This window comes from Dysidea avara, chromosome 10, assembly GCF_963678975.1.
Source record: "Dysidea avara chromosome 10, odDysAvar1.4, whole genome shotgun sequence".
Lineage (NCBI taxonomy): Eukaryota > Metazoa > Porifera > Demospongiae > Dictyoceratida > Dysideidae > Dysidea > Dysidea avara.
The window spans coordinates 903,899-931,005 of record NC_089281.1 but is presented as its reverse complement, the minus strand read 5'-3'; the positions used below and the strand labels follow the sequence as shown (position 1 = coordinate 931,005).

Sequence of the window (27,107 nt, the reverse complement as noted above, 5' to 3'; positions counted from 1 at the left end):
GTCAGTGAATTGGACAACTATCAATTGCCCAAGGGGTGGGGAGAAGAAGCAATGTCAAATCCCCACCTGGGGTGTGGGGATGCCTGGGGGGGCATGAAATTGACAAGTGCATTATTGGGTGGCGATACTGACTTTCATTGTGTCATGACTCAAACATTAATGATACTCCTTTTATTAATTTTCCTCCAAAGAATTCCTTTGCTCAAATCAAGGTCTTTCCACTCACATATATATAGCTAGTTACTTTGCTGGACACACTATCTAGTTTCAGATACATTGAAATGTCATCAACAACATAATATTAATGTTCAGCATGTTTAAAGCAGTGTATCAGGAGAATTAACAGTTACAAAGCATTAGTCCAGCAACAGTACAACACAAGTCACAAGTATAATTGTTAGAAGACAAGACTGACCACTCCACACATAATGATAATCAGTAAACTAGCAACACTGGTCAGTCCAGATCCTCCATCACCATCACCAGTAACTGTGTTTGCTGTAGGGCAGAGAGAATGACATGGATACATGTCAACAATACAGCTAATAGCTAACTGTGTGCCTGATATTTAAGGTTGCCATAGTTACAAGAATTGAACTATGGACATATGTGTATATGTACAACAAAACGATATCTAATTCAGTATGACATTGAGGTAGAACTTACATGATGATGGACAGTATGGACAGCAACTAAATGGACTAGTTACTGGTTGAGCATTCTTAGGGCAAGTTGGCCAATCACATTGAATCAGCTGTAATAAAAAGAAAAACATAAAGTGAAACCTGACCACTTAAAACCACCACTCTTTATAATGTATGCATGTCATGTGAGTTTCAAGTATTGCCTTTAGGTGTACTTCATGACCTCATCAATTATAATACAGCTACACCTCACTAAGTTACTACACTGCAGCATATACATAAAGGTGGTTGACATACACGTTACCTGACACATCTCAACAGAATCAGAACAAGTACGACCTCCACACTCATTACTACAACAGATCCTATCATACTGACAGTCATCATCTGATGAACACTCATTAGCACAATCTGAAACTGCCTTATTACTTGACTGAACAGTAGGACATGTTTTGGCTGTTGATAACATAAATACAAGCAATAATTAATTTGTGCGAAACTACTGAAGCATTACTCTTCATAAATTATTTGGTTAAGCCAACATAATAAGATTCCTTGTTTCCTGTCACCTTGAGAGCAATCAGGTAGTGAGGGCGGGTGGTTATTATTTCATTATTTTGGTGAGTCTTCAAAACGACAATACACTGTCCACCAGTGAATTAGTTTCAAGCAACAGGACAGGATTGTAATCTTTTCTTAAGTGCAACAAAGTACTTTCCAAGAATTTTAGTAACAAAATAACACTTTTAGAGGACCCTCCCAGGAAATAAATAATGGGTATGATTGCTGTAGTAGGATAGCTGAATGCAGGAGCCCATAAGCGCCGCAAAGGAGCATTTAACTAATAAAACACACATTTTGTTTTTTTTATAACCGGGATTACCTTATTCAGAATATCATTATAATTGGATCTGATTTGTGGTGCATTTTATTGGCTTCAATAACCAAAGTGTGCTATGGCTTCTTGACAAAATTGTGAGCCAATCTTCATGATTGAGCATGATTTTGTCAAAACAATCCACTAGTAACAATGGGGTGGATACAGTGATGAAGAATGCTACATCTTGAAGTGTTCTGAAGTCACTATGGAGTCGCACTTACAGATGATACAAAGACACCAGCTATGTGTCATAGCCAATGAAACCATGCTAATACATTAATGCAATTCACAACAATCCTTATAAGACACTGTGCATTAAGCTGGCGACAGTAAAAATTCACCAACAGTGTGCAGAGACTATTAACAGATGCTAAACACTCCTTTGCGCCTTGTGGCACTTATGGACTCCTGCTGAGTGTTATATTAGAGTTGCTGACTGCTCTATTAGAGTATCTCGATCTTTAGCACAGAAATATTTTGTATTTCTAAATCTTAATTACAATAACAATTACCAATGTGGTAGGCAAAGTGGCATGTGGGTGTGTGACAAGGAATTAACAAATGTTGGCCTCGACTTCCATATTCACACAACTTAGTGCATAGTTGTATGTTGTACATGTACGTGTAGACTAACACACAGCACAATGAAAATTGGTACTCACCTCCAACACCAGTGTTAGGGTTACATGCTATTTCAGTACAAGCTGCTACCTCATTACCAGAACAAGTACTACATCACAATACAATGATAATACAATGATACACAGTGATGTATCATACCAGGTGTTGCAGTCATCCATGTAGGTTGATCCTACTTCAACCCAACCACCATTACTCAGTGTACAACCTGTATAGGGTATAAACATGTGTGTGTTATGTGTAAACTGCATTAGGTATATAACATGAAAGAGACACAAAGAAATATGCATTGTTACTTTGGTGATAACAGTTAATTTACTCTTACAATGAGCAAAGAACTCGAGTATGTATTTATAGAACATGTGAAACAATTTGGATATACACATTATAGCCAGTACTACATTTTTGTCAATGGTACACCACAAAAACACATTCTTTACAACAGAACAAAATGACAGCTAAATACAAGTGTAAAATTGTACTACGTAAGTGAACACCTACCAAGACAACCCTTCCTGGTACAAGCACCTAGACCACCTTCAAGACAAGTACTACAAGAACTAGTTCACAACAGATAATAACAATAACTATATACTCACCAAGTGTTACACTGGTCCATGTAAGTATCCCCAACATTAACTGATGTACCATCTGATAATTGACAGCCTGATGGTGGTGGTGCTGAGGATATAATACAGTTTAAATATTTCATATATTGAGCCTTTAGCATGTACAAAACAATTTAGTAGTAGTAGTTCAATTATGATACCAAGTGTAGTAGTGTATTGTCTGCACTAACAGCATATGTCTGTTAGCTAATAATAGATACTAGCTGAAATAATTTCTATTACATGATAAAAGAGGTACAGGGATTTTAGTTAGGGGAATGCTGCTGATTTGCAATATACAACAAACCTTTCTTTTTAATTTTACATGCATGTATTTTTACATAGCTAGTGTAAATAAGACACATGAAGCAACAGGAAATTGTCTATATGCTTTATCCCAAGGGTACAGATAAGGCCACTCCAAGGTTATAACAACCCAGTTCTCTAACGTCCGAACCAGCAACTTTAGTGAAGTAAAAGCATGCGTATACACAATCACGCTGATCGATTTTACTATTGTTTTAACAAGATATGGATGCAATGGTCCATGCATATAGCGAATGCATTAGTATATATATAGACTAGCACTGTAGTTATAAAAACCATGTTCTCACATACAAGTGTTGTGTCTATATTCATGACATAGGTCAAGCACTTAAGCACTTGTGCTTATAAGTTCTTTAAGCGCTTACTTTGAACTGCTTGAGACTGCCTTCAAGTATTTGCTGTTTGAAGCTTTTGAGCTTATGTTGGTATACTTTAACACTTTATAAAAAAAATGTGTTTATAAGCACTTCACAAGTACTTTTGAAAGCATAAAAGATGCCAGCCCTTAATTATAATTAAATTTAACAGTCAACATCAGGAATGTACTAGTAGATAAATAATTTTTTTTTGTTCTGATATTTTATTGGAATCATTTTACTAAGAACTATTTTCAATTGTGCTTGAAGACAGAGATAATGGAAGAGAAAATGTTACCACACACTTACATGTTCTACCAGTAGTTGTAGGTGTAGTAGCTGAAGTAAATATAGCAAGCACATGAATTGTAGTTAACATACTAGACACCAGTACCTGTTCCAGGGGGACACTCGGATGGAGGTATACAGGAGTTGGTCAAATCATCAATTACAGTACCATGAGGACACTGACAGCCATTTATTACACAAATAGCTGGGCATGGTGGCGGTGAGTTCATGTTGAGGCATGTTAGGTCACAAGGTGATGCACATTGCATGTGGACCTGACCAGCCACCAGACATGCTGTACAATGTGATAATATTACCATGTGGTCACCATGGTAACCATGTAGCATGTCATACCTGCAGGTGGTGATGTTGTTGGTTGGGTGGTAGATGATGTAGTAGCTAAATTCATAGGTGACATGGTTGTACATAGGATAAGGGACATGCATACCTGTCCCGGGGCAGTCAGTGGGAGGTACACAAGAGTTAGTCTCCTCATTAATCACAGTACCAGCAGGACACTCACAACCATTGACCACACAAACAAGAGGACAAACTTGTGGTGTGTTCATGTTAGCACAAGTTATGTTACACACTGATGCACACTCTGAGTGGACTTGACCAGCCACCAGACAAGCTGTAATATCACATCATGTAATCATGTGATCACAGTGTGGACACCATGTGGTAACAGTGTGTACACCATGTATGTACACCACAGTGACCACATGCTGATCAATGTGTAGTATTGTGTACACTATATACCTGGGGGTGGTGGTGTAGGTGGTTGGGTGGTAGATGACGTGTTAGGTGGTGGAGTAGTTGGAGCTGTAGTAAAGTGTGTCATATCACTATATCCTCCGCTTTTTACTTTATCACTTACGACAAGCAATCCGTGTACACCCAGCAAGTCCATTATCTGAACAGACACTGCATGTATAACGAGAATAGATTACCATAGGATTAATTAGACAGAAACTGTCTAAATAAAAAATACATATTACAAGAAAATACATTGTTAGCCAGGACTACCACTACTGGATTTCTTATCGAAAATGCAGTTTTTAAAATCAGTATATATGGCAACAAACTTTTGAAGTCTTCATTTTTGATTTTTAGGCTATACCAACACATCATAGCAGTGTTGGGCACAACATATTGCAAAAGTAATGCATTACATAATATTATTACTTAATGCGCTACATTTCTTATGTTACTAATATCTAAGGAATAGTTACTTTACATAAGTAATGTATTACTAAAGTAGCGCATTACTACTTGTTACTGTAATATTATTGCCTAATGAAGTACCTTTATACATTGTGTAATATGTAATGATATAGTTACTTTTAATCTGAAGTAATATGTAACTGTAACGTGTTTCATTGCAGCGAGTATTAAGTACTATATTACTATTTAACAGTAGCGACCCAAAGCTGTATACTAGTACGTGTGCATATGCATGAAAAGTACAGTATAGTACTGTTTTGTCACCATTGCACAACCTGTGTAAGTTGGCATTTACTGGTACATTATAACTGTACATATGCATATAACACAGTGTAGACACCAGTTATTATGCTCCTGCATTATACTTTTGAGAAAAATCACCTAATATTCTTTATGAGAAATACCCACCATCCCACCACCATCTTTGGTCAAATAAAATGTCAGTTAATTTGCCATATTAGGCCATTTTACATGATGTTTTAGTTTCAATAATCTCCTAGTAATTTAGCTGGTTAATAATAATATGACTAGAAAATTTTGACTGCTTTATTAAAATGTCTTAACTAGAATTGTGCAAATTGCTATAACTTTATATTGTCAGATACCATCTGCTATTCCCAAAATTATGCTGGCTTAATTACTGTATCCGATATACGTACTTGAGAAAACATTGTATGTCACTCACCAAGTGTTACAATCATCCATAAAACTTGTTCCAGCAGCGACCATGTCACCATTAGGTGTTGCACAAGCTGTGGATGATATAACACACATTATATCATAAATAATTGTAAGGTACTACAAAAAAAACATTAAAAGATAAAAATGTATTAATCATACTTGACCGACCAATAGTTTACATAAGTAACTATATAGTGCCCTGAAACACAAAGGTCAAGAAAAGGTTGACAATGAAAATTCAAATTTGTATGTACTATACAAACTATAACAATACAGTAGTGGTTACTTTTAAGCAATATGCATGTATTTTGTGGTTACATGCATATATGATACAGCATGATATGAAGCTAAGTGCTATATCATTCTTCAAACTAGCTGAAAATCTATTTTCTCACATGCACTATAAGTAAACAGTTCATTATTGCTTGACCATGTAGTTTTAAATGGTTGACCAGTTAATGGTTCAGTGTAAACATGGAGCTTGTTATGAGTTACTATTATTCTACAGTATACAATTCAAAACTGAATGAAAGATTCTATTCTCAATACTATAAGCAAACTTTACTAATTTCACTTCAAGTTCAGGAGTCTGGACATTTCTCTGCACTACAAGCTTTTGTGAGTTTTTGTGATCCTTAACCTCTATAGCTATAGTAGCCCGCATAGGAATCATTTATAGCAAGATCTATACTGTAACAATGTTGCTATTGTTTTGCATCTTAATTCTTAGCCACTGGGAATTTTAGTTGGGAGTTAGGAAATTTTTGACCGGTTAGAAAATGAAACAATTAAGCAATAGAACAATTAATCCAATTCAAAGATGTATGACTAGTTCAGGCCTTTTGTGGGCTGAGTAATTTTCGTTTGAAAATTGGTCAACTGGTTTTGGAATGGGTCAAAGCAATTGACAATAATAAATATGGTCATGCAGCCGGTTCAAAATAAGTAAACACATTACAACAGCCAACCTGTATAAATTGGGTATATATAGGAGTCACATATTGGAATCATGCACTTTGATCTTCAGCTGCTAGGCTACATGGTCAGTTGATGGCTGCAACATCAGTAACTATATAGTGGATATTTAATCCCCGACTAAGGCAATACTATTGATATATGACTGAAGTATATGTCCAGCTAAGATCGTTGGCTAGTTGTTGAGATTTAAAAATGCTGTACTCATTTTCATCAACTAATTTATTCAGAAAGTTTTATACTGACATCTCTTCATGTCTATAGAAACTGTATATCCGGCCTTCAAAACAAAACAGTTATAGGCACACATGTGATAATTATTATATACGTATCAGACGATCCACTTACCACACACTGGACAACATTCACCATCTGGAGTAACAAGACCAGCTGATTGATCACATTCTGGTGCAGCACAAGCTACTCCCTAACAGTGTATGAATGGTATACAATAGTAGCTACATTGCATTGGATTGCATAAGAATTTTAGGATCTTACCAATAACTTTAAATCTTCATTTAATTCCCATGCATGCAACTCATTAACAGTTCACTCATGCAGCCTAATATAGTTATAATGATGATGCACTAGAGGTAATCTGCAGCTGGTACCAAAGCTCATGTAGTACCAATCTCAGCCATCCTGAGGCTTGTATTATGGTACACATACACTACACAGGCATTATTATGTGGCAAGGAATAGTGGTTGTGGTGTAATCTTTAACTACAATACATTATATTTGTTGTTTGTGGCTTACTGATTCATCGGAGGATTATTCCACTACACTAATCACACCACTGTGTTTTTATTTCAAACATTTGTATATGAACTACGTACTTTTATTTGCTACATAGAGTTAAATGGATAGTATATAGGCATGACCAAGCCCTTAGGGGGGGGGCATGACAATGTCAAAAACTTGTATTTTGCATATTCAATGCATGTTCAGTATAGAGTTGGGGCGTGTCATGGCTTAAATAGTGAATATACGTACATATCTACGTAGCCTATATCTGTGCACATGCATGTGCATGTATCTGTATGGTATCAGTAACACAGTTATGTATTACTCACAGCACAAGGATCAGTTGGTACTGGCTCCATACACACGTGACCACATCCATTACTGCAGCACAATTGTCCATTACTGCAGTCACTGTCAATGGAACAATCTTCAGGACATATTCCAAATGAGTCTGGATCAACTACAGGACATCCTACAACAAAAGTTCCCGTGATGGTATGACGGCTGAGCGACTACTACAATAGTGACAAGTTGTTACCATTCTGTGCTGTAGCGATACACGCCAGTAGTCCTGCAAATAAAAGATGTAACGGGTAAACTTATAAGCCGCATATTCATCAACCAGAGCAGCCGGCCGGAATGTTAATACCCATGGCCATGCACGCGCGGTAAACTCACCGATGATCGTCAATCGCAAGGAAACTGAACGCTGTGTAGAGTGGCAATGATGGCGTAAGACGATCAAACAATATCGAAAAAACTCACCAGCATCTTCATCTGGAACCTAACGAGAGTAGGAGTATACTATAACACCATAAATGGAATGCTATGACAAGTGATGACGAATAAATGTATATATAAGCTTTGAACTCCGTGTGCATGAAAGTGAGCCACACCCACAAGTCACTCGATTATTTTTGTAATCCATTAACTACTGATCATGTGACGGGTTTGCCTCCACACACAGGAAAAAAGTGCGCACAAGAGTCAAGACCATAGGATTTAATATAGCTAAAACCATGCAGGGGCTGGGCTAGAGTAATTGATTGACCAATATTCATCTAACACTATGTATAAATGTATGTAATTAGTCTACTTGTACTTTTTTTACCTGTTGATCAGGTGTAACAGGCTGTTTAGCCTTATAAATTACCTGTAATTATACAACCAAGTAGTAAGAATAATACGAAACGCGGTTAAAATTACGTCATAAATAAATAAATAAATAATTAATTAATAATTAATGTTTGAGAAAACTACGAGGCCTAGAGACATGAACTAACCGGGGATAGATTCGCCTGTGAATGAAGGCACAAATGTATAATCGTCGCTCCTGTTCGTGCTGATGACTTGACCATACGTGTAATTCTATATAACGCCCAGTACCACACCCTTGCTTAATTATTTACAGATTGCGCGAAGGAGAAGATTAGCGATGCCCGTGCAGGAGAGCCAGAAGCCACTTGTGTAAACAAGAAGATTACAAGTAAGTTTTTATGTTTGCAACATCTCAAGTCTCCATGCCAGCTGCCAGTGGATTCATTCACGTAAATAAACAATACAAGAAAACATTAAAACATATGCCACGCTCTTTACAATACAAGTACATATAAAATACAAGTAAACAATCTTGTCTTGTGCAGCTGGCATGGCGAACTTCCTTTGTGTTGGTGTCAGGCAATTCAATACGTGCTTAATCTTTTTTGCCTTCACCTGGCGTAGCTACTAGGCTCTGGCTGGCTTGGCTGTCTTCCTTTATCTGGTTCATCTGGCTTGCATACTCCTACAGCATTGTGTAGCTATCTCCTGAAAGTTGTGTATGCATAACTATAGTGTGTCACCCATCACTGTGCCATTGCTACATCACTGATGAACCTTACTTAGGCCACTCCAAGTCATACCTTAGTTTCTGGTCACTCCCAAGCCTACAAATGGATGCGGGCGGGCGGATGATCAGGACTTCAGGACTATAGACTCTACTGTGACAATATACTGTATGGTATTATTATTTGTTCAATTTAGCAAATTCATGTTGATTTTGTTTTTAATCAAACTTAACCAACAACATAAGTAGTTGTGCTTCGGCAAAAAAATGCACTAGGAAAGTTGTTGATGGATCATGGCTAGCTATACACTGATGTATAGCATTTAAGTATATTTATTTATTTATTTATTTAGAATATACTATAGGAAATGTTTTGCTCATGTAGTTACTTATGCTTTCCGAGTGAAATAAATGTCTCATTAGCTATGTCAGGAAAATATTACTATGACTTATATAGCTAAGTTGTTCAAATGATCATGATCCAAAATGAAATTTAACTTCTATTTTCACATCAGAAATTCTTCATTCAGATGTGAAGTCGTAGCCCACTAGCTATGTGTTTCCAGCCTTCTATTCAGTAACCTTGAGAAAAGTAACTGTCAAAGTTTTGAGTCATTGAGTGCTCCAGACTAGTGTTTTTTAGTGATCATCTGGGAATGTTTAAACTATAAGGGTTTCTACTTGCCAATCTAATTTTAGTTATGGAAAAGTTTAAGTTTAAGCTCACCGAATGTTGCCGGCTTTCCATACCCCTGCAGTGTTCAGTGATAAGGAATTTGAAGTTACTAGACTAATCATTAGAGGACTACATTTGAATTATAAAGTTAAAGCTATGGCCCATCTGCATGGGCTAGTAGTTAATGCTACTGAAATTACTTTGGTTACAGAAGCATTAGTAACAGTTATAATCTGAACAGCTATATAATCAAGGACAAAACTAGCTATAGTTAGAAACATTTTATTAGTGTGGCATATATACCTAATATTAGAGTTAAGAGTAGTGTGACTGCTCTATTGGAATCCCTGACTGCTCTATTAGAGTATCTCGATCTTTTACAGTAAAAAATAAGTGTCTTGCTGGGTCACATGCACTTAAGCACCTGTAATATTAATAATAGTCCTCATAAACTAGGGTTCCAGGTTTACCATGCGGGCGGGTGACCAGAAACTAAGGTTTGACTTGGTGTGGCCTTAGCTCTAGTTGATGTTGATATACAGTGCTGTATATTGGCTAATAATTTTTATCTGGTGATGTTGCCTATAATGTATTGCTGCATACAATACTGCAATAATGTATAGTTCTCTCCTGTATGTTTTGTATACATATACTTTGTACACATCACTGTGCCATTACCACACCAATAATGTACTGGCACTTAGCTACTGGTGGCCTTTAGTTACGATGCCACTATTGTGTTATATCTGTCACTACTGTGACATATTAAGATGATTTGGGGATCATGCCTTCACCACCTAATAGCCTCACTGGGGGGCTGTCACGTTGGTGTATGTACTTGGTTGTATGTGACGCGGTCCTAGTAAATAATAATAATAATAATAATATAGTTATAAAACTTAGATAAAAAATATTTCACAATTAGCTAGATAGCTACAGCTTGTAAAATAACATGTCTATGTCACATGCTTAAAGTGCGTATAGCTATTAGAAGTGACAACGTGCAAAAGCAGTTGTAACAAAACACTACAAACATCAATCTAGCACAACAACAAGAGTTGCTAGAAGACAAGACTAACTATGCACGCATAATGATGCAGGCTATAAACTGGCAGTCAGTCCAGGTCCACCATCACTATAGTAATTACCCCTGTAGGGTGGGGAGGATAACACCAATACAACATGTGATGGGTTATGACATTTGTGGATATCTTACAATTGAACTTAAATATCTTAATATATATCCTACCTGGGACCTGCTGAAGGCTAAAGCCTAACTGTGAAGCAGGAAGTCAGAAACTTAACATCAAAACTCTGTACATGTTGAATGCCTGATTCCCGGCGTGTGTTGCTCCACAGGAACTTGCCTAGACTGCAAGCTGTCTGTGGATCAACTGGTCTGGGATTTCAGTTTTCAGCAGACACGTGCACAGTGAAATTGAGTAAATCACGCATCCCATGCTGTGCTCTGCTTCACAGACTATAGCTAGCTATAGGTCTATAGCTTTTACAGGTTCATATAGTGAAGTAATGAATAAGAATTCGAACTGGCTATATAAGCATTTGGTGAATCATTAGTTCTGACACATGCAACAATACAAAGTATGGCATGATCAATGGTGGTACAAAGAAGAAAACAACTGTACATGTTGTGAACAGGAATCAAATACATTTCTTTGCTGTGTACAATAAAACCTTTACAATCCACCACTTAACATAATGGGCTTATGCTAAAAATTGCATATATATATATATCTAATCAAAAACAGCCAAGCTGTGAAAAAAGGTGCGGCCCCCAAAAAGGCCATGGTGAAAAAAGATGTGAAATCCAAGGTGGCGGCCAAGAAATGGCTGTGATGGTAGGTTAATGGTTACATTTTAATAACAACAATTCAGGTGAATTTTGTGCCGCTTGATCTTGGCACCAATTTCACCTGAATTGTTGTTATTAAAATGTAACCATTAACCTACCATCACAGCCATTTCTTGGCCGCCACCTTGGATTTCACATCTTTTTTCACCATGGCCTTTTTGGGGGCCGCACCTTTTTTTACAGCTTGGCTGTTTTTGATTAGATATCACTTCTTTTTGTATTTGTATACTGCAAAGCCGGCCTATGGCTGGCTTTGGGGCTTCCTTAACCCATGTGTTTTTTTCTTTACTACAGGAAGAAGAAAAGAACTTGAAGAAGAATTTTAGAACTTCAATTATTTTTGATTTTATTAGTAATTATACAAATTATATACATATATTTATTACATGCCCATTATGCCCCACAGGATATTATTTTGCAGCTGATCTCTCTACTGGGTGACTTGAAATGTAGCTGAACTATATACAGGATGGTTTCTTTGTAGCTGAACTCTCTACAAGGTAACCTCTTCTAGCTGGTCTCTCTACAGGGTATTTTGTTTCTAGCTGAACTCTCTACAGGTGATTTGTTTGCAGCTAAACTCTCTACATGGTGGTGTCTTTGTAGCCGAACTTTCTACATGATGGTTTCTTTGTAGCTGAACTCTCTATAAGGTGACTTCGTCTAGCTGAACTCTCTACAGGGTGATTTTTTTGTAGCTAAACTCTCTGCAGGGTGATTTTTTTGCAGCTGAACTGTCTACATGATGGTTTCTTTGTAGCTGAACTCTCTACAAGGTGACTTCGTCCAGCTGATCTCTCTACAGGGTGATTTGTTTCTAGCTGAACTCTCTACAGGTGATTTGTTTGCAGCTGAACTCTCTACATGATGGTTTCTTTGTAACTGAACACTCTACAAGGTGACTTCTTCTAGCTGATCTTTCTACAGGGTGAATTGTTGTAGCTGAACTATCTACAAGGTAACTTCTTCTAGCTGATCTCTATACAGGGTGATTTGTTTGTAGTTGAATTCTGTACCGGTGGTTTCTTTGTAGCTGAACTCTGTACATGATGGTTTCTTTGTAGCTGAACTCTTTACAAGGTGACTTCTTATAGCTGAACTCTCTACGGGGTAATTTCTTTGTAGCTGAACTCTCTGTATGATGGTTTCTTTGTAACTGAACTCTCTACAAGGTAACTTCTTCTAGCTGATCTTTCTACTGGGTGATTTGTTTGCAGCTGAACTCTCTACATGGTGGTTTCTTTGTTGCTGAACTCTCTACAAGGTGAATTCTTCTACCTGATCTCTCTACAGGGTAATTTGTTTGTAACTGAACTCTGTACAAGTGCGTTTTTGTGGGTGATCTCACTGCAGGTTGATTTGTTTGTAGCTGAACTCACTAAAGGGTGATTTTGCTTGTAGCTGAACTCCTTGCATTGTATCTAGTTTCTAGCTGATCTCTCTACAGGGTGATTTGTTTGTAGCTGATCTCTCCACAAGTTGATTTGTGTGTGTAGCTGATCTCTCTGCAGGTTGATTAATTTGCAGCCGGTCTCTCTACAAGGTAATTTGTTTGTAGCTGAACTGTCTATAAAGTGATTTATTTGTAGCTGATCTCTCTGCAGGTTGATTTGTTTTAGCTGAACTCTCTACAGGGTGATTTACTTGTAGCTGAACTCCTTACATTGTGTGTAGTTTCTAGCTGATCTCTCTACAGAGTGATTTGTTTTAGCTGAACTCTCTACAGGGTGATTTACTTGTAGCTGAACTCCTTACATTGTGTGTAGTTTCTAGCTGATCTCTCTACAGAGTGATTTGTTTGTAGCTGATCTCTCTACAAGTTGATTTGTGTGTAGCTGATCTTTCTACAGGTTGATTTGTTTGTAGCCGATCTCTCTACAGGGTAATTTGTTTGTAGCTGAACTCTCTACAAGGTGCTTTTTTGTAGGTGATCTCACTGCAGGTTGATTTGTTTGTAGCTGAACTCACTAAAGGGTGATTTGCTTGTAGCTGAACTCCTTACATTGTGTCTAGTTTCTAGCTGATCTCTCTACAGGGTGATTTGTTTGTAGCTGAACTCTCTATAAGGTGATTTGTTTGCAGTTGAACTCTCTACATGGTGGTTTCTTTGTTGCTGAACTCTCTACAGGGTGTTTTGCTTGTAGCTGAACTCTCTACAGGGTGATTTGTTTCTAGCTTATCTCTCTACAGGTTGATTTGTGTGTAACCGATCTCTCTACAAGCTGATTTGTTTGTAGCTGAATTCTCTGCAAAGTGTTTTGTTTGTAGCTGACCTCTCTTCATGGTGATTTGTTTCTAGCTCATCTCTCTACAGGGTGATTTTTTTGTAGCTGACCTCTCTTCAGGGTGATTTGTTTCTAGCTGATCTCTCTACAGGGTGATTTTTTGTAGCTGACCTCTCTTCAGGGTGATTTGTTTCTAGCTGATTGCTCTGCAGGTTGATTTGCTTGTAGATGAACTCTCTACAGGGTAACTTGCTTGTAGCTGAACTCCTTACTTTGTGTCTAGTTTGTAGCTGATCTCTCTACAGGGTGATTTGTTTGTAGCTGATCTCTATACAAGTTGATTTGTGTGTAGCTGATCTCTCTGCAGGTTGATTTGTTTGTAGCCGATCTCTCTACAAGGTAATTTGATTGTAGCTGAACTATCTATAAGGTGATTTGTATGTAGCTAATCTCTCTGCAGATTGATTTGTTTTAGCTGAACTCTGATTTGTTTTTAGCTTATCTCTGTACAGGTTGATTTGTGTGTAACTGATCTCTCTACAAGCTGATTTGTTTGTAGCTGATCACTCTGCAGGTTGATTTGTTTCTAGATGATCTCTCTACAGGTTGATTTGTTTGTTGCTGATTGCTCTAAAGGTTGATTTGTTTGTAGCTGAACTCTCTGCAAAATGTTTTGTTTGTAGTTGATCTCTCTACAAGGTGATTTTTTGTAGCTGACCTCTCTTCAGGGTGATTTGTTTCTAGCTGATCGCTCTACAGGTTGGTTTGTTTGTAGCTGAACTCTCTACACGGTGATTTGCTTGTAGCTGAACTCCTTACATTGTGTCTAGTTTCTAGCTGATCTCTCTACAGGGTGATTTGTTTGTAGCTGATCTCTCTACAAGTTGAATTGTGTGTAGCTGATCTCTCTGTAGGTTGATTTGTTTGTAGCCGATCTCTCTACAAGGTAATTTGTTTATAGCTGAACTGTCTAAAAGGTGATTTGTTTGTAGCTGATCTCTCTGCAGGTTGATTTGTTTTAGCTGAACTCTCTACAGGCTGATTTGTTTGTAGCCGATCTCTCTACAGAGTAATTTGTTTGTAGCTGAACTCTCTACAAGTTGATTTGTGTGTAGCTGATCTCTCTGCAGGTTGATTTGTTTGTAGCCGATCTCTCTACAGGGCAATTTGTTTGTAGCTGATCTCTCTTCAGGGTGACTTTTTTTGTAGCTGACCTCTCTTCAGGGTGATTTGTTTCTAGCTGATCTCTCTACAGGGTGATTTTTTGTAGCTGACCTCTCTTCAGGGTGATTTGTTTCTAACTGATTGCTCTACAGGTTGATTTGTTTGTAGATGAACTCTCTACAGGGTAATTTGCTTGTAGCTGAACTCCTTACTTTGTGTCTAGTTTGTAGCTGATCTCTCTACAGGGTGATTTGTTTGTAGCTGATCTCTATACAAGTTGATATTTGTGTAGCTGTTCTCTCTGCAGGGTGATTTGTTTGTAGCCGATCTCTCTACAAGGTAATTTGTTTGTAGTTGAACTATCTATAAGGTGATTTGTACATAGCTGATCTCTCTGCAGATTGATTTGTTTTAGCTGAACTCTCTACAGGGTGATTTGTTTCTAGCTTATCTCTCTGCAGGTTGATTTGTTTGTAGCCGATCTCTCTACAGGTAATCTGTTTGTAGCTGAACTCTCTATAAGGTGATTTGTTTGTAGCTGATCTCTCTGCAGGTTGATTTGTTTTAGCTGAACTCTCTACAGGGTGATTGTTTGTAGCTGAACTCCTTACATTGTGTCTAGTTTCTAGTTGATGTCTGTACAGGGTGATTTTTTGTAGCTGAACTCTCTACAGGGTGATTTGTTTCTAGCTTATCTCTCTACAGGTAGATTTGTGTTGATTTGTTCATTGCTGATCGCTCTAAAGGTTGATTTGTTGCAGCTGAACACCCTGTAAAGTGTTTTGTTTGTAGCTGATCACTCTAAAGGGTAATTTGTTTGTAGCTGAACTCTCTCCACAGTGACTTGTGTGTAGCTGACTTGTGTGTAACTGAATTCTCTGGAAAGTGACTTAATTGTAGCTGAATTCTCTACACAGTGCATGACTTGTTTATAGCTGAACTTTCTTCTGTGTGACTTGTAATGTTCTGAATCTCTATAGTGATATATTTGCTTAACTCTCCACATGGTGACTGTCTTCTTGCTGAACTGTCTATAAGATTAACTGTTTGCAGCTGAACTACCTACAGAATAACTTGTGATGTAATAAAATTCTATAATGGAATAAATAAATTAGCCGAATGCTCTATTAGGGTGACTGTTCTATTAGAGTATCTCGATCTTGCATTTACTACACGGAGTTGGCTTTCGAATCATAACTCAGTGGTTTGTAATCCGATTCTTCTGTACTACTGCAAGGACTTTCTATGAAGATTATTCCAGCTATACACCGAATTTCAGCTCATTGCTCTAAGCGGTTTGCCTAGTAGGCGTGAAAACTAATACTTTTTTATTCATAAAAATCGATCGCGTAATTGTGACACAGGTTGGGTTTTGTGTCATATCTCCGTGGTCTTTATCTCGATTCCTTTCAAACCACCAAAAGGCACTCCTACGATGGTTACTCCATCTACATAGCAATTTTCAACTCATTCCATGAAGCGGTTTACCCTGTAGGCGTGACAACAAATCGATCTTGTTTTACGCGAATAATCGGTCATAACTCCTGAACCATTCATCGGATTTGTACCAAATTTGATGCTAGGATTCGCCGTTGGACCCCCTTTCTGTGTGCCAAATTTCAAGGCGATCGGAGTACGCGTTTGTTTGTTATAGCAATTTTTGCAAGTGTGCGAAAAGACGAAGAAGAAGAAGAAGAAAAAAAAACGAAGAAAAAAAAACGAAACTTTGGCAGCTCGTATCTCGGAAATGGCTGGAGCGATTTCCTTCAAATTTGGAATGTAGACTCCCTTGGCTGGCGGGCAACTGTGTAGCAAATTTGGTTCCAATCAGATAAGTGATCACCGAGATACAAATGTGTGAAAACGACGTTTTCGTTCTTCCTGTCAATATACTCACGGTGTGGCGCGCCGGCTTCTTGGGCCGCACGACACACTACCGTGTGTCTTGATATATATATATATATATATATATATATAGGGTTCATCAATAATTTTCATCATTTTCACAAGTGTACAGGGAGTATTCTTTTTACTTACCCCCTCCTATCCAAAAGTGTACTATAAAAATGTTGACGTGATAGTTATTGTATGATCAGTGTTAATTTTTTATGGTTTTCTTCAATACATCTGGTCCTGCTAATCCTCTGACTTGGCAGAATGTAGGTATTGAAAGAATGCTGATTATTTACATGTATAGCCTTGTGTACACTACCTGTCTGTAGCCATTTCCAGCTGCAACTCATGCAGCCTTTACTACTTTAAACATTCTAAGTTTCTAACCAAACTATAGTACTAAAATACTGTGAATTATTACTTTATGTATATATTAAGATCATTATTTTTAAAAAGCGTACAGGTGAATTTACCCCCTCCCCCTATAGTGTACTCTCTGTACTCTTGTGAAAATGCTGAAAATAATGGATGATCCCTAAGGATGTTTGTTTCATGATGGTGTGTAATATAGTGAAAGTCTTACTGGTGCAGCAAAACAGTGTTTAGCTATGTATCTATGGAGAACACTGAGAGAAATTTCAAAGTACTGATCATCACTTGCAATGGATATGTAGCATTACAACAGATTCTATTCAAACAGACACTCATGATCATTTGATGAACACTCATTAGCACAATCTGCAGCTGGTTTATTATACTTGTCTGAACAGTAGCAACAAGAGTTAATGATATTAACTCTTGGTAGCAACATATAATGTGTTCCAGCTTATGTTGCATCATGCATCCTCATCATACTTTAATTTACACTTCACTGAAATTAACATTAATTTTTTTGGCAAATGTGATTTTTAGCTGCTTTCTGCAACTGTTGTATTTGATTCTCTGTGTTCAGTCATAATAGAGTCTATGATGTCTGGCTTCTAAATTTATGTTGCCATATTGTTACCTGTACATGTCTTGGCTTAACTAATTCTTTTGTACGTAAATGGAATATGGCATTTTCTAAATAACAGCAATCTCAGCCATTGATAAATTTCCAACAATGATAATTGTGTATACACAATTTGCATATTGCAGGACATGCACATTGTTAATCATACTTTGCATGTAGCTTACACAATAACAACCACCAACAATATGTTAATGTTTATGTTTAAACAATCGGGAGTAACGACAACATCAATAGCCATAAAACGCTACACTGCAAGTAGGAAGTTGTTAGAAGACAAGACTGACTACTCCACACATAACGATGATCACTAAACTAGCAACACTAGTCAGTCCAGTTCCTCCATCACCATCACCAGTAACTGTGTTTGCTTTAGGGTGAAGAGAGAATGACATGTGACAGACATCAACACCAGAACTTGACTACTAATTAATTTATAAACGTACTCTATTTCTTAATACATATATAGTTATGCATGTACACTAAATAGGCGTTTAGAAAATTTAGTCAACAAATTACACTGTGCCTTAAGACCAAGAATATTAGTGATAGTTTAGCCACTGTGACAAGTGTCCAGATTATGCAAGTGTCCACAAGTGTATGCACACATGTAACAACAGCTGCAGTAGCTAGTGTACACAAAAAACAACTAATTAGTACTAGTCCATAGTGTAACATTGAGGTAGAACTTACGTGATGATGGACAGTATGGACAGCAACTAAATGGACTAGTTACTGGTTGAGCATTCTTAGGACAAATTGGCCAATCACATTGAATCAGCTGTAATAAATTAGGAAACATTAAATGATTAATATAAGCAAGTGACTTATAGTTGCTACATTTAAAAATACACAACTGTATGTAATACTGCATGCTTTGAACAGGTAACCATTACAGTGACACCAACCACCTGAGTCCACATTGCTATTATAGGTCTAATGTGGCCTTTTATAGTGTCATTCTAAGGCCATGCCGATTGATTTACAGGGTGGCCCTATTAAACACACAAATGCACAGGTAGTTGTACCTGACACATCTCAACAGGATCAGAACAAGTACGACCTCCACACTCATTACTACAACAGATCCTATCATACTGACAGTCATCATCTGATGAACACTCATTAGCACAATCTGAAACTGCCTTATTACTTGACTGAACAGTAGGACATGTTCCACCTGAAATTAAAAGACATCTTATGTTACAGGGCATGTTAGTTCAACCAAAGAAAACAAACATTTCCAGCATATTCATGTCAAAGAATACATAAGGCTCAGTACCTTTCTAAAATCATTTTCAAAGTGTAAATATATACTAACTCATATATACACTATCGTCATAATCACACAGTCACTGCATTTAATGCTCACCTTGTCTACATGCTATCTCAGTACACAGTGCCTGATTATTACCAGAACAAGTACTACAAGAGAGATGGCGATATCAGATCTGCTATAGTATTACATGTATCATACCAGGTATTGCAGTCATCCTTGTAGGATGTTCCCACTTCAACCCAACTACCATTGCTCAGTGTACAACCTGTATAGCCAGGTAAATACATTATCATTACTTGTTTACATGTACACATGATAGCATATTCTCCTGTATAGCACATAATATTTTTTTGCAATTTCCGCAGTCTAATATCCTCAGTAACATCTATGTAGCTAACAGAGTTGGGGGTAACTAGTTACTTTTGTAATTAAGTTACGTAACTGATTACTTTTAAAGTAACTAGTAATATAACTAGTTACTTGCTTTGTAACTAGTAACTTGTAACTAGGAGTAATTGTCTGAAAAGTAACTAAGTTACAATAGTAACTAATCACAATAGTTACATTGGAACTATAACTAATGATGCTTTAAAAGTAAAGAGCACTTCAATTTTTGTGCCATATATGCTACAGCCACATTAAGTAGACACATTCTGTGTACTGTTCTCTATGATTCAGCTTGAGTAACAGATGTTGTGAGATGTAGCAATAATTAAAACTGACCTAAAATAGCCACAGAATTGTTATTTTAAGTGCACATATGCATTGCATCCCTAATGATGCATATCTTAGCAAAATTCATGTTACAAAAGCTAAAAACAAGTCATAATTTATACTACGAAAGTAACTAGTAACTACAGTACTTAGTTACCTTTTGAAAAGTAACTGTAACTGTAACTAAGTTACATGGGATAAAAGCAACGTGTAACTAGTAACTAGTTACTTTTCTGAAGTAACTACCCCAACTCTGGTAGCTAAGGCTTAAATAATACACTGATATCAAAGAAATTGGAATGCACCATTATACGCGCTCTAATGGTAGCGCCCGCCCCTTCGCTTTTAGAGTAAGGGTCTGGTAACCGTAGTATATGGTACTTGTGCTACCGGAAGTCAAATTGCACGTGACATAATAAATTACCTGTTTTCAGGCCTTTATAACTCGGCGAAGAAAGCACAAAACTTCATACTTCTCAACGTAGGTCTACGGTGTGTGTATCTCAGAGTCTCGCTTGGAGAGTATCAGCTGGTTTCCAACTATTCTGAATTCGGTCACTATGGTTATTGTGTTATTCATGGTGCAAACTACGCGTTTTACGTCACAAATACTTATTTAAACTGGATACTGCGATTTGATTGGCTCTACCACTATAGTGGTAGTAGCACAAGTACCATATACTTCGGTTACCAGACCCTACTCTAAAAGCGAAGGGGTGGGCACTGCCAGACTACTCTAACACTCTGCATGTCATACTAGTTATATACAGTAAAAACTGATGTAGTACACACTTCAGGAGACACAAACATACCAAGACAACCCTTCCTGGTACAAGCACCAAGACCACCTTCAAGACAAGTACTACAAGAACTAGTTCACAACAGATAATAACAATAACTATACACTCACCAAGTGTTACACTGGTCCATGTAAGTATCCCCAACATTAACTGATGTACCATCTGATAATTGACAGCCTGATGGTGGTGGTGCTGAGGAAATAACATCATGCATTAAAAATTATTAAGCATTGATGGCTGAAAAAACAATACAACTACTATACAGTATCTTCTTAGAGTGTACATTTAGCTAGCAGCAAGTTTAGAGTGCAATATTTACAAATTCATGGCTGTGTAAACTTCAACATGGAAACCATTAGCCTACTTGCAACAGTAGACACCATCTGACAACGGTGAGTACGTGCAGGCTTGTGTAGCAGTAACACAAAATACAATCAAGTGATTACTTTCTTCTCCAACTAAGTATACACCCACCCACACTATCTCATGCTAATGATATGCTGTTTTGTCTGGTTTGCCCAGTAATGTTTTTGTGAGCAACGTATAATTATGACTATAATTATGACTGTATCTATGATGAGCTACTTGCATAACTAGTAAATTACAACATATCTCACAATAACTTACGACAGAAAGCCAGGGTACAAGCAGCAACTCCATTTTGACCACAAGAACTACAGCAATAGTTCAACATTAACACTGATGGTATACACACATACAGTACATACCAAGTGTTACAGCTGTCAGGTTGGTAGGTCTCTCCTGGAGCAGCCCCAACACCATCAGGTGTGGGACACCCTACAAGTAAGACATGTGACTATAAACTGTGTACCAAGAAGTATTCCCATAAATGAGCTGTTGATTAAGACCATTTTTAGGTCACTTGCTCATCACTAGAACGGAGTACCCGGGTTTACTTGCAGGTGCTTGTGAATGAGTGCAATATTAAGTCTGCCATAATGTTTCATTTCTAATAGCACATCTCTTATTGTATGCATTAACTGATATTACTTACCACAAACAGGACAACAAGATCCTTGGGGAGTCACTTCTACTGCTGGAGAAGTACAGGTTGGACGTAGACAGGACACAGCCTAAACAACAACGTTAACATACTACACACAGTTCTATGGTGTACTTACAGCACAGGACAGTACTGGGTCCATACAGGCATATCCACATCCATTAGAACAACACAATTGACCCATAGTACAATTACTATCATCAGTACAATGAACATCACACGTGCCAATTAGACCAGTAGAATCAGGACACACCACTATTTATGGGATATGGTATTTAATACATACTTGAGTCATAGTTGTAGTGAATTCATTAGGCCATACAGTACAGCTAATAATACTCAGACTACAATTATTCCACTTGAAGGATTCTGTGCACTAAATTTAAAAATGGTTGACCTCTTTATTAGAGTACCTATACTCATATATATACCAGCAGCAGTTATACTTACAATCACTTTATTTGCTTTGACATATTGAGTGGTTAGATGGCTGTTTATCTAGCTAATGAAACCCATACAACTGTAAATTATATTCACACCGCTACTGTGACACATCTGACATGTTTTACTTCTAAAAGTGATTCATATTAGTTCCTATGATGTGCATAGCACTGTGCTAAGTGTTTCTGCATTCTTGAAATGTTCTGTATAATCACAAAACCCATGATGACTGTATTCACCAACTCGTAAATTCGTAAAATTGTTGGTTATGTAGCTATAATTGCATGGTTGCGTGAGGCAAAGCTGATGATAACTGTACAACTAACTACCTTATAAGGGTTCTGACACCTGTTATGTCTCTGAGTTATATTATCCCGGCAATTTCTACCACACAATTTCAGTAATTTAAATTTGATAAAACCCTTTTGATACACAAAGCTTTGGCAATAGATAGGAAGATTTTAAGTGATCATTGTGTTGTAACTCTGTGACTAAAGCTGTACGTGCAAATAAAATTTGCACCAAGTATTCAACTATTTACCAGCTATCACTGTGTGGATGCATAAATGCAGATTGTAAAAATTGTCATAGCAGTTAACTATGTGTGTGCATATATGAAACTGTAAACATTATTTTTTCTACTATATAATAGTACCACCTGTAACTTACATAACCCAACTGGAGGAGTTGTTGATGTCGGCAGGGTTGGGGGTTCTGTTGCTGGAGTATCAGTTGGAGGGGCTAGAAAGGAATATGTAACCATTTTTCCGTTGGGATGTCATGTAACATACGACAACCTATCAGTGTACATATGGCCAGTCCATTATCCAGACATGAGCTGTAATGAATTCTAACAATATCATCACAGACAATCAGTACTCACCAAGTGTTACAGTCATTCATGAAACTTGTCCCAGCAGCAACCATGTCACCACTCACTGTGGAGCATGCTGTGTATAGGATGGTAGGATGGTAACATAACAACTACACAATATATCGTACAGTATGGTAGTGCTGTATGGTAGTGCTGTATGGTAGTGCGGTATGGTAGTGCTGTATGGTAGTGCTGTAAGGCAGTGCTGTATGGTAGTGCTGTATGGTAGTGCTGTATGATAGTGCTGTATGGTAGTGCTGTATATGGCAGGGTTTGCACTTCCTCATGAAAATATGTTGACCAGAACAAGCCAGTCTCACAATACCTTCATGGTACCTTGGCAATATTGAGTAGGTATAACCAAGCCTAAATTTGTTCTCAATGTGATCTGAAATGCTTCCAAAAAGTTGATAAGCATACATTGAGCAAATATTTGATGTGGCCACAGGTACAATATATAGTAACATTGTGGTACATGAAACATAGTAATATAACAGATGTGTGGATATTTGACTCACCACATACAGGACAGCATTCACCCTCTGGAATGATAGTACCAGCAGATGCATTATTACACTCGGGTGCAGCACATCTTACATTCTACACAACATCTCATAACTAGTACAAATAGGATCACTATAATACACTCACTGCACAAGGGTCTATTACTGGCTCCATACACACGTGACCACATCCATTACTGCAGCACAATTGTCCATTAGTACAGTCACTGTCAATGGAACAGTCTTCAGGACATATTCCAAATGAGTCTGGATCAACTTCAGGACATCCTACAGTAATGGATGAAATTATATGTTAAATTATTGTCGTATAGACTGGAAGATCAGCTGGTAACCAATATGCTTACAATCTCAGTGAAAAGGCTGGAGCAGATAATATACTGCCTCCCAATTTAAACATCAAATCTATCTAATCATATGCTAATAACTTAGCTATAACAAAGGAAAATACTATATACCAAAACAGTCATTGCTTATACAGTGAAATTTGATGCACATGTAATGGTGTCAGAAAATCTTCTCAGATTAATAAGGATGTTGAAATCGTAAAACAGTCTGAGGTGGTTCAGTAAGCACACCTGTGTGATTCTCTTTCTCAAACACTTTTTACAATTATAGAATAATAACATGTTCTGGTACACATACCTTGTGATGAGACAGAAGACACCACCAGTCCTGTAACAATAACATAATTATATACTGCATAAAACTCTACTTACATGATTAGCTGAAGAGTGCATGGATTAGCTGGCTCAATATATATACTCTTTAGCTATGCTAGCGAGAGATAGTTTTTCAATTAAATTTGGTGTCTGCACTGACACTCTACTCTACTAATAGTCTTGCATGGCCAGACATATTACATGTCAAATGCTTATCGATTTATACAGATTTATAGAATGTAAACCAATAAGTGCCTGGTGTACAGCTACATGGTCTGGTCACAATAGCTATATACTCTATTGTAGAACCAGCTCTTAATTGTGACTGCAAAACATTTAGATCATAAATAAGTGCGCAGGCTCTTTCGCACCTGGCATGGAGAAAACCAATGAAAAAAAGCCTGCAGTGAAAAGTCCAACTTATTATTGGTACATGGTGGCTATGAAAATGTTGTACTGAAATTGCATTTCACAGGATATCTATGCATTATGGGAAAATGATTTAATGATTAATGGGTGACTGTATCAGTTAAAAGAAACTTGTTTTTAGCAGTACCCTATACAATTCAAAACCTATATACAGTGAATTATAGTTTATACCATAACGGCAAACAAAACTGACAACACCAGTAGACACTACCAGCAACAAAAAGGCAAACAAGGAGTACATGCAAAAACTTACAAAAACAATTAACTTAAAAGAAGATTAAAAAGTGACAAACAATTAAGACCAGCTATAAATTATTCCAAATTTATAACTAAAACCACTTGTTCCAATGAAACTCAGTGTTGGTTGTCACATTATTGTGGAGGAGCAATTTTCTCCTACATTAGCTAGCTGATTTTGATTGTTTGTCACTTTTAAATCTTGATGAAAACTCAAATGATTGCAAAATAAAAACAAAACAATTGATGATTTTCATTGGATTTTCCATGGTAGCTAATTAACTTGACTTTTCACGAGTTTTTTCACTAGTGGAGTAGTGCTACCGGGATAGCCGGCTGAACCAGCTATAGTGTGTGCAGAAGACAGTCTATGTGTGCAGCCCTGGTGCATGCATGTGACGCCGTGACTATATTAATATACACCGGCTACATCACGAGGTTGGAAACTTACCAAAGATCAACAAAGAGCACCACATCACGCGCTATTTAGTAGTCAGGGGAACAAGTGATGTTATAAAAACAAACGATAACTCATGATCAAACTCACCATGTCAGTTCAAAACAGCACTGCTATACCAGTATAGTATATTCATGGATCAAAACTAGAATATTTGACAGTGTTCTAGTCACGCGCTTTTTGTGAGGTATATAGTTTCAGTGGGTTTGTGGCTTCCTGTAAATTAAAGATTGCAATCTAAGCCACGCCCTAGCTTCTGTGTTATTTTTTGCAGGCAATGCAAATTTTCTATCTAGCAAACTATCAGTTTCAGCAGAAATAATTCAACTGCTATATACATATCTTCTGGACCTGTACATGATAATAGTTCATACTATCTTCACATTCAGTAGATAAGTGAAAAACATAGCAATGTATATTATTAAATATTAAACAGTTAACACAGCAGCAACAACAAAAAGTCATCCAGATCCTCCATCATACGGCTCTGATCATCATCTGAGTATAAGAGAAATAAGATGACATTGTATTGCCTGCTATATCGACATGTTGAGTTAATTTGAAACCAAATCTGGACTCTTTAGTAGACAATTAAATTAGCTCAGTAGAGCGATTCATCTATATTCTCTATAATCGGACGTGATTTCTCACATCATACAAGAAATATTCAAATATCCTGCAGAAACTTGTGTCACTACCAAGTTTCAGAGTTTCCAGATTGTTCATCTTTATACAGTAACCTTCCAAAAATCGGTCCAATTAATAAATTGGTTCCAAAATTGATCTGATTAATAATCAGAAAAAAGACAGCCTATACCAATCAATGGTTGTATGTGCTCAGATTGTAGGGCTACTCATCTTCTTTATAAATATCTATTAATTGTGAGTTACAGATCAGGTTATCACTAGCTGGAGCAATAATTGGAATAGGTAATTATATTAAAAATCAGAATTTGTGGTCAGTTTAGAGGATACTATTGTACTTAGTCATCTACTGCAAGGTGTCAAATTACTATTCCAGCGAAACCAAAATTTCAGCAGGATCGAAAAACTCTAAATAGTCTAATAGAACAGTGTAATATAAAAGCTGATCATTTCAAAAATTTTCAAAAAGAGCCTAAAACACTGGCAGTCTTTAAAATTACTTTATAGCTCCTTTTGGTAAAATTTCTGTGACTGTTACATTATATATAGACTTTTTAAAGGGCTCTGTTTGTTAAAAAAAATTGGAGTATTTTGATCTAAGCCTTGCAGTTTTGGATTTGTTGGAATGGTAATTTGACACCTTGCAGCAGATGGCTAAGCACAACTACTGACTCTGTTCTAAACCACAAATTCTGAAATGATTGTTGCTCCAGTTTTCTTTGGTTAAATAATACTGAGACACTTATTCTAGTGTGTACCACTCATACACACACTGGACAACATCCACCTGCCCTGGAATAACGGTACTATCATACCCTTCACTATCACACTGTGGTGTAGCACGTACATATACACCCTACACAACACATAAATAATAACAGTGATACATGCAGTCAACAATAATACACTAAGTTTTGATGCATACACCAATGACCACACCCATTATTACAGCACAATTGTCCACCATCACGTTCCTCATCAGTGTAACA

At 37.1% G+C, this 27,107-nt stretch overlaps 3 protein-coding genes across 3 annotated transcripts in view; 1 reads left to right on the top strand and 2 right to left on the bottom strand.

Moving 5' to 3' along the window:
* Positions 1 to 27,107, top strand: part of LOC136268818 (uncharacterized) — a 178,383-nt gene that overhangs the window by 69,396 nt on the left and 81,880 nt on the right. The window lies entirely within an intron of this gene.
* On the bottom strand, positions 277 to 8,199 carry LOC136268584 (kielin/chordin-like protein). The gene is made up of 19 exons (XM_066063962.1): positions 8,136 to 8,199; positions 8,049 to 8,079; positions 7,909 to 7,941; positions 7,700 to 7,842; positions 6,974 to 7,052; positions 5,655 to 5,721; positions 4,623 to 4,669; positions 4,505 to 4,567; positions 4,191 to 4,376; positions 4,097 to 4,141; positions 3,849 to 4,037; positions 3,764 to 3,793; positions 2,763 to 2,844; positions 2,665 to 2,714; positions 2,305 to 2,371; positions 2,187 to 2,254; positions 949 to 1,100; positions 667 to 754; positions 277 to 498 (listed from the first exon to the last, which is right to left on the bottom strand). Exons 1-19 carry the CDS (start codon positions 8,145 to 8,147, stop codon positions 398 to 400), a joined length of 1,533 nt encoding a protein of 510 aa, XP_065920034.1. The 5' UTR covers positions 8,148 to 8,199; the 3' UTR covers positions 277 to 397.
* On the bottom strand, positions 18,085 to 25,697 carry LOC136268583 (kielin/chordin-like protein). The gene is made up of 19 exons (XM_066063961.1): positions 25,564 to 25,697; positions 25,468 to 25,498; positions 24,334 to 24,363; positions 23,819 to 23,958; positions 23,686 to 23,767; positions 23,177 to 23,243; positions 23,085 to 23,131; positions 22,963 to 23,034; positions 21,971 to 22,107; positions 21,844 to 21,922; positions 21,557 to 21,626; positions 21,456 to 21,502; positions 20,939 to 21,020; positions 20,841 to 20,890; positions 19,513 to 19,579; positions 19,408 to 19,460; positions 19,064 to 19,215; positions 18,729 to 18,816; positions 18,085 to 18,405 (listed from the first exon to the last, which is right to left on the bottom strand). Exons 1-19 carry the CDS (start codon positions 25,564 to 25,566, stop codon positions 18,305 to 18,307), a joined length of 1,398 nt encoding a protein of 465 aa, XP_065920033.1. The 5' UTR covers positions 25,567 to 25,697; the 3' UTR covers positions 18,085 to 18,304.